The following is an 8663-nucleotide window of genomic DNA, read 5'->3' as shown; positions in this document are numbered from 1 at the left end:
GTCCTCCCAGCCCTTCTATCATCTCTGGAATCCTCCCACATTCCCCCTCCATCCCTTATGACCAATCTCCTGGCTGCCTCCCTTTCAGGATAGCCCTCGTGTTTTCCATGTCTTCATTTGCTTTATCAGTCTAACTAGAGAATTGGAAAGGGCTGGAAAGACAAAAGACTCAGAATGTCCAACACTGGGACATTAATTGGTTGAAGTATTTTCAAATTAGGTGCACATTCTAGCACTTCTAAGCTCAGAATAGTGCATGTATTTTTTTAAAGGTAGCAGATTTAACATTTTGTAGACTTTGCTCTTTGCAGTCAAAAATTAAAAAGACAAAAATTAAAAAAACAAAAGAGGAAAAGAAAAGAATCAAGAAAAGGAAAAAAAACCAAAAAACCTAACAGCCCATCAACATTCCCTCCCCTGTTCACAGGTGCCTGAGTTAATTATCTGTTCCTTCTGTAATCATCAACAAGAAAATCAAGTAAACTATCTGGCAAACTTTAGATATTAAATGAATGCAGTCTTCCTGAGAATGAGAACATGTTTAAAGTAACAGCAAAAACACCTTAAAAGCTTGGGGATAGTTATTATGCCTGAGAAGTACTGAAGAAAAAGGACTTATCTGTGCCTGAACATGCAGTTGCACTTATTCCATATGACTAACAGTAAACATATGATTAAACACTTCACTGAATTTCAGCTAGTAAATGCAATTCTGCAGAAACCTGAGCACTCTTTCACTAATATGAACATGTTGATGAAGCTTTCAAATAAAATTTCCTATTACTAGCATTCTTCTCATGTTACACACACAATACCATATTGCTCATAATTGGTCCTTTCTTAAACTGAACTGCATCTTTATTAATTTAGTCAATTCCTATTAATGCAGTACTTACAAAAAAAGGCAATAAAATACTATCTCAGAAATCACATAAGTCAATGCAGGTCTATCTGAAGTTCTTGCAACACTTTTCCTTTATATGGTCCTTGCCTTTCACTAGGACACAACATCTGTGGTGAAGTTTCATCACAGGTGCAGGCAGTTGGGTGAGGACACAGGGAGGGGAAGCAATTCTCCACACTCCTGAGTACCACCCAAAGGAAAGCATGCTCCAGGCCCCTTGGGGTGTCAGCTGTATTACCTACCCACTTACCCCACCTTCCTGCCATCTACCCTATGGCTGAAAGAGGAACAGTTTACATATTCCTTCAAAAGAAAACATGATGATGATGATGATGATGATGATAATAATAATAATAATAATAACAACAACAACAACAATAACAACAACAATAACAACAACAACAACAGCAACAGCAACAACAACAACAACAATAAATAATAGTAATAATAAACCAAACAGAAAATCACAGAACTTGTCAGTGCATAACAGCATTTTCTGGCAGATAACCAAGATGTGATTTATTTGACAGAAGACATTTGCATCTGATCACTGGCACTGCCCCTTGGTCAGCAAGAGGAGGAGAAGCAGGAGGAGGAGAATTACGAAAGCATTTCTCTGCTGTAGTTCTTATAAAATGCAAAACTGAAATAGGTCAGCTCAATAGCACTTTCAAGGTGCCACTTCTCCTTGTTGACCACAAAAACAATGTCAATAGGCATGCTGAGAGGTGGATATCTCAATTTAGATGTGATGAAATAAATTGATTATGTGCTTTGGTTTTTTTATTGTGATTAATGGGATACATACATTGTCCTCTGACATTTCCCTCTGCCTCATTACTTATAAATACATCTGTATGAACAAAGGTTTTGCCACAGACCTAGCTACCTGTCACATACATCAAAAGCAAGACATGCATGCACAAGGGAAACTTATAGATGAAGAGCAGGCATTTTGAACTGCACTGATTATGACTGAACTTCACAAAAAGCCAACAAATAACCCCCCCAAAAAACCCAGACTGAAGAATTGCAGCCATGCAATAGGATAAATTTTTTAAAGTATTTAAAAGATGTGTAGATGTGGCACTCAGGGACGTGGGTTAGTGGTGGACTTGGCTGGATTAACAGTTGGACTCAATGGTCTTAGAGGTCTTTTCCAACCTCAGTGATTCCATGATGTCAAGTGCTCACAGGGATACCTCTGGACCCCATGGGCTGGTCAGAAGAACCCAGTGTCCTGGAGTGCAGCACAGGTCAGAGACAAACTTCCTTGAAGGGGTTATCAGGGAAAGTCTGATATCGTATCATGAATGCACACAGAGAAACACAATTATTAGCTCTAAACAGAAAGCACATTTTTAAAATTAATGTATAAAAATGTATTTACAATAAATTAAAAAAAGCAAAGAAGGGCAATTACATCACGTATCATACCCAACAGCTTCCTCTTTGACCAACAGAATCAGGAAAAACAAGTTATACATAACAAATCCTCGTCACATTATTTGATGAACTAACAAGAGGAGTTCAGTGAGAAGAAAAATAAATATCTCTGTAGACTCACAGTAGTAATGCACAAATAGGCATAAAAAAGCTCACTAAAATATGCTCAAGTTTTTAATTTCCCTTTGTGAAACCTAATAAACACCTAGAGATCACTCACATATCTAAAAAGTTAAAAATCCCCATGTCATTTATACCGAAGGTTTTACGAGTATAAACCCTTAAATAAGTAAACATAACCTTTACACCTGACTACTTATGTTAAACAATGTAAAACGTTTTATAAGCCATAATATACTACATTCCCTCCTAAAATTTAAAATAGTTCTAGCAAAATAGGGCTTCTAAAATATAAAATTTTATGGAACACTCTACTGTAAATAAGTCTTTCTGAAATGCAAATCAAAAAAAAAAAAGGAATCCTTGGCACAAGTTCAGTTATATTTCTGACACTGTAGGGTTTCTTATCTTACTCAATTCTACATGTTTCAATGCTTTAACATAACATTAACACTAGAATTTGAGCTGGAGACAATCTTCATGGCACAGTATACTTTTATTTCACGACAGTAGTTCTTCATTGGTGCATTCCTCAGGATTCTGCTTTCTGGCCATGACCTACTCTGCTGCTTGTGAGTGGCTTTGTTCTTCCATAGCTAAATCACTGCTATTTTTGTACTTGTCAGCAAAATAATCAGAGTCAAAGCTCACAGACAGGTCTGGAGGACTCAAATAAATGTTTCCATTCTCTATTGTGACCTTATGAACCCTTTGTTTGACTCCTTTTGATTGCCATTTTGGTGTTGGTGATGGCTCCAAAGGGTTTATTCCTTCATATAATCCTTCTCCTGTTTCCAAGGTAATTTTAAACTTATGCCAAGGGCAAACAATACATGCTTGACCATCAATATCCTGCAGGAAGAAAAAGAATAAACAGCAAGTCATATGCCAGGACAAAAGATATGTGTGGTGATTTAGCTGCATGGCTGTCTGCTGTTATACATATATAACCATCTTTTCAATGTAATGTTCAGAAAAAAGTATTAGAAAAAAGGCTTCAGAGTTTTCACATGATTCTGTTCTGCTGTCTTATTTTTGTTTTGTTTACATACCTCTATTTCTCCAAGACGCAAAGGGCCTCCTTCATCTGAAACATGGCAGAACACCACATTAATCTATGCAGCAGATTTTATGCTTAATTGTTGCAACATGGAGATCATATGTGCAAATATCTTACGGTAGCAGCGAGAGTCCAGAGCATGAAATTTCCCCTCATGGTAGAAAATCACAATTTCTCTGCCATCAACTTTGGCTGTTATTCTTTTGGACTTCTTTATGTCCTCTTCTTTGCCAATGAATATAAGACCATCTGGCACTGTTTCAGCTGTTCCTGTGCTTGGGCTGTGCAAATCCACATCCTTAAAATACACACACACAGAGAAATAACTGAAAAAAGCCACTTATAAAGCAGTTCACATTTGTATTCCTATGGGCAGAGTGGATGTCTTGGTCCCAGACAAAACCCTGACCCATAAGCTAAAAGGAAGAGAAGTTTAAGTGAAAGACTATCAACACACATGAAGCACAATGCAGAAATGTTTGATCAACGTGTTCAGTAACAGGCATGAGGAAAAAGCTATTGCAAACCTGATACCTAGGCTGAGGCAAGATAAATGGTCAATCACTATTCCTTTACTCTGCACCTTCACCACCTTCTCCCATCAAAACCCATATGCAAACAAATACAAGGATGGTAAATGCAAAATACTATACTATTTACCCGTGCAATGGGTAGCCTTTGCATGTAAATCCAGTAGTCTTTAAATAATGTTATGACTAGAAAGATAAATGGATGTAAGTTGAGAAAAATATGAATCTGTGAAAGGCAACAAAACATTGTTTATTGAGAAGCTCTATTCAACCTGACCTTTTTAATAAATATGCCTACATTTCCCTTCCTCCTCTAATGTATTTCAAACATATAACAGACCCAAACAGACTCTTGCCAACAGGGAATATATGCAGTTTTATCACTAAGCTGACTTCCCATTAAATTTTCTTACAATGAGCTACTGTATTCAGTTCCTTTCAAATTTCCAGTACAACCATGCTACCCTCAGTTTTTCAGAAAAATCAAGCTCAACCAGGTCTTTAGAAAAATGGAAACCAAAAGGAAACCACAGGCAGGGGGGAATCTGGATGCAGGGGGTGTAGAGCCACGTAGAGCCACACTGTACCTTGGATCCATGCCAGATCGCAACAGAGATGAGAAAGCATATGAAGAAATGGAGGCAGAGGATGATGAGGTCCAGCATTGCCTCTCTTCACGGTGTCTACCCCCACTGCCCTGCTGTGTTCACATCTATCATGATGTGCGTCACAGCCCCTCTTTATGTGCAAAGAGGAGGCAGTGGGGACAGCCCCTATAGCACCCTATGGCAGGATGCATGTGTGCTCAGCACGTCAGGACCCAGCTCTGCCAGGGCTGATAAGAAGCAGGGACAAGCTGGGGCTGGCCTGATAACAGAAGAGAGCTTCAAATTCCTCCTGCTGCTGTTCTCACTGTGGGCCCATGCCACCTCTACCTTATCCCAAAACCCTGCTCAGAGTCACACATTACGTGACATGTCCTCAGGATCAGCAACCGAATGTTTCCTAATAAACCATTGCCCTGGGAAGACAGGTTTATGTGACAGTGTGGCATTTCCAAGGCCAGTTATTAACTGATCTGCATATGATCAACTGTAAGGACTGACTCTCTGCTTTCCAGTTCAAGGAACTTCCACCCAGTCTTGCCCAGAAAGTGAAATATCACTCTCAGACTCATAGCATGATCCAATTAGCCATTCACACTTCTTCCAGAGATAAACATAGTGTGTAGCAAACTAACCACAAGAACCAGAGAAGTAAATGCCCAATTTTTACTCTCATCTTTTGGCTGACTCTGCCTATAACTTTCCAAATTGATCAAAATACTAAAATACAAAAGCCTGTAGTTAGAAACACACTGATGAAGACCCCTGTAAAAAACCTGAATATCTAGATATATACACATCTATAGAAATACAGACATACAGCTCATTTAGTGACGACATTTCTACAGTCAGCTTGGATTTTGCATACATAAATTGTCCAGGCACCCCAATGTGAATCCTGGCTCAGGCTGTCAGTACATTGTGGAGCCTGCATGACCCATATTGCATGGAAAGACCCTAAATGCTCTGTATATAGCATGGTGTAACAGTATATTTCTGTGATGATAATGGTGCTAAGCTCCTATCTAGCATTCTTCATCGGTGAATAACAAAGCACTTTACAAAAGGTGCCCATTATGGTTGTCATTTATAACTAGTGGGGAAACTGAGGAACTATGCTACTTGCTTCCCTAGTAGGGCTGGAGACAAAGATGGTATCAGAGGTGGTATGGACATAGTGCACGCAAGGAAACACTGGGTGACTCCAGGGCGTACTACATGGTCCCTAGAAGATGCTGTGGCTTGAATAAGCTCCTTACTATCAACTCACATCACAAGCATCTCTAGCTCCAAGATCAGGTCAATATTAAGGAGCTGCAAAGATCTCTAAGAGACATTCTGAGAAATATAGCTGAGAATCCCAAGCATGTTACCCAAATGCTGGCATATCTGAAAAATGGGGTATGATAATACTGCTTTTTTTAATCACCTCACTGAATATTGCCTATAGTAATTAAAAATCCAACAGTTTCCACTTCACAGAGCACTATGGTAGTATTTCAACTCCTCTTCTATGCTGAGTGGTGATACTCAGTGCATGTTAATTGCCAATAGGTAACTTTTTCTTTCATCAGCACATATCTTCTTTTGTCCTCTGTTTTAAGAGCACATATTCCTATCCTTAATCTGCAGTTCTTCCTCTAGTAAATAAAGTGGTCAGCATTTGACTAAGCACCTGGGAGACCTGTAATGTGTAAACCCAGCAGCTTGCAGTGTGTGGGCTAAAAATATGAACAAATATGAACCTCAACAAATGACAACATTTCAATTCTCATTTTCAATGAAAATGCATTTCAACAAATGAAAAAGGAATATAGGTGTTCCTCTTCTGTTATCCTAAACCAGTAATACTGTTACTTGCAGTAACTGCATTCTCCATGTACAAAAAATGATTCAGGCAAGTTCAGTAGCTCCTACTTTTCCAACAGAGAGCCAAAGGTTCTTCCACAACAACCAACAAAGCTAGTGCTGTGTAGGGGAAAGGTTATGCTACATCCTCTTTAAAAATGGAAGGGTTGTTGCACTCCTGGCTGAACTATCTGTATGACACAGATTCTGCTGGAATTGAAACATCTGTCCCACAGTCACTATAGGGTGCACCTAATCTCAAAGTCAGTGAAGATGGAAGTCTTGAGAAAAACATTTGCATGGTGCCTTCAGAAAGATTATTGCCCTGAGGCAACACAAAGCAAAGGGATTACATTTATCACAAAAGAAAAAAACTTGAAATTTGTTTCCACACCAGTCAGCAGTAGCATGCAGCCTGAGGAGATAATAGATGACAGAGATGATTCTTCATGTTTTCTCATTCATCTCAACACACATATGTCTTTCTTGACATTCAGATTACAGGAAAGGGGAACTGCCAGAATAGAAGGAAAGGGCTTTCCTGCACACAAAGCTCTAGGGACTGAAAAAAGGAAAAAAACAATGGAGGAAACGATGTTAAACCACCTGACCAATTATGGTATTTGGGGAAAAGGCACAAAGCAGAAAAAAAGAGATTTTTAACTCCTTACAAATGATACCACAACATATATAAGAATGATATCAAATATAGATTACAGTATATAAATATTTGGTATAAGAATTTGGAAGACAAAATTATTCAGATTATATATTCTATTTTCAGCTGGTCAAGTGTCAAGAGACAAGGAGATAAATATATTTTTTTCTGTCTTTAGCAAATCAATTTAAAACAATATAGGAAAGGATTTTTCACTGGCTGTTACTGCCAGAGGTACAGTTTTATCTACTGCCCTATGTTGTCTCCAGAAAGAGCAGTTTACACATGACTCTTCTGAAAGAGTAATCTCACAGACCACCTTGAAAAGAACATTACCCCGTTTGGTAGCCTAAAAGATTCTGGATAAAGTTTTGAACAATGATTTAATCTAATGTGGAGTTCCAATGAGATTCATCTCCTTCATGTTTTATCACAGGTAACTTCAAAAATTCACTCTTAGCAGTAATTTACATGTGTGTATAAGTAGTTTAATGTCAGTCCTATTTCTTTGATTCTCTGCCTCATAATGAGGGTCTGCATATCCAAGAAAGTAAGAACTGATATCCATTGTCATTAACTTATTATGCTTGTTTAGATCAATGGCATACTTCCTATGTAAACTCTTTATGACATTTCTTTCACATGACCCTTCAAAATGGACATTTCCTTGGTAAGCTAATGAACCTGCCAACCTTTCGGGTTTAATCTTATCTTTGGATGTAAGTATACTGTACTTTCTATAGTAAGATGTTAGTAATGACAGCTAGAAAGGTTTGCTCATACCTAAGATGTGGATTTCTTTTAGAACCTTTTTTATTAGTAACAGATAATCATATATATAATCATTCCCTGTAGTTCTGTTGATGACAGTTAAAGTAATAAGAAACATCATTATCTCCTTTATTTATTTTTATATGTGTTTTCTTCATTTGGTATTTCCTGGAGAAAAGGAGGTTCAGGGGGGACCTTATTGCTTTCCACAACTACCTGAAAGGAGGTTTGAGGAGGTTTCCATACTTGCAAAGCAGCAAACAAACCCTGAGGAACCCTAGTGGGAGGGTTGGAAACTCTCCTCTCTTCCACAGAAGGCAGAACCCAAAGCATTGATCCCAGAATAATTTACAGTCACCAAAGAGTTGCATGGTTCTGGCTCCCAGTGAAGTGTGGAGAGCACTGAAAACAGCCATAAAAAATATCGATGCACCATAGGACAAGCTGCTATCATCACTTTTGTGTCATTTCCAGCAAAACTAGTACAGTTATTTTGACATCAGTAAAATAAGTCAGCAGAAGCCCTAACACTACATTCAGGATGAAGGACACTTGCCAGTATCCATCTTACACATAACTGGGGGAAGTTTCTCCTTCCTGTGCCTACATGAGAATGGTTCTTCTCACATCTACAACATAATATCTAGCAATAACATCTTCTTGTGCACCCTGCTCCCCCTCTGGCATGGATTCACATACTGCTTAACTGGTGAAGAGGGCC

The 8663-nt window shown here is 38.5% G+C and overlaps 1 protein-coding gene across 1 annotated transcript; it reads right to left on the bottom strand.

Annotated features, from left to right (window-relative positions):
* Positions 1 to 3028: 3028 nt before the first annotated feature.
* RFESD (Rieske (Fe-S) domain containing) lies at positions 3029 to 4725 on the bottom strand. The gene is made up of 4 exons (XM_009081507.1): positions 4648 to 4725; positions 3648 to 3828; positions 3523 to 3557; positions 3029 to 3322 (listed from the first exon to the last, which is right to left on the bottom strand). The coding sequence occupies exons 1-4, from the start codon at positions 4723 to 4725 to the stop codon at positions 3029 to 3031; spliced, it is 588 nt and encodes a 195-aa protein (XP_009079755.1).
* Between the last annotated feature and the right edge of the window lie 3938 nt (positions 4726 to 8663).

This window comes from Acanthisitta chloris, unplaced genomic scaffold (genome assembly GCF_000695815.1).
Source record: "Acanthisitta chloris isolate BGI_N310 unplaced genomic scaffold, ASM69581v1 scaffold6249, whole genome shotgun sequence".
Taxonomy (NCBI): Eukaryota; Metazoa; Chordata; class Aves; order Passeriformes; family Acanthisittidae; genus Acanthisitta; species Acanthisitta chloris.
The sequence above is the reverse complement of the archived record's forward strand: the minus strand, read 5'-3'. Positions and strand labels throughout refer to the sequence as shown.

Bases quoted from the DNA above. Each gene is read 5' to 3' on its own strand.
- RFESD (XM_009081507.1), bottom strand. From the start codon at position 4,725: ATGCTGGACCTCATCATCCTCTGCCTCCATTTCTTCATATGCTTTCTC. The intron at 3,829-4,647 runs GTACAGTGTGGC...GTGTATTTTAAG, and splicing joins CGATCTGGCATGGATCCAAG to GATGTGGATTTGCACAGCCC. The intron at 3,558-3,647 runs GTAAGATATTTG...GCCATGTTTCAG, and splicing joins TCTGGACTCTCGCTGCTACC to ATGAAGGAGGCCCTTTGCGT.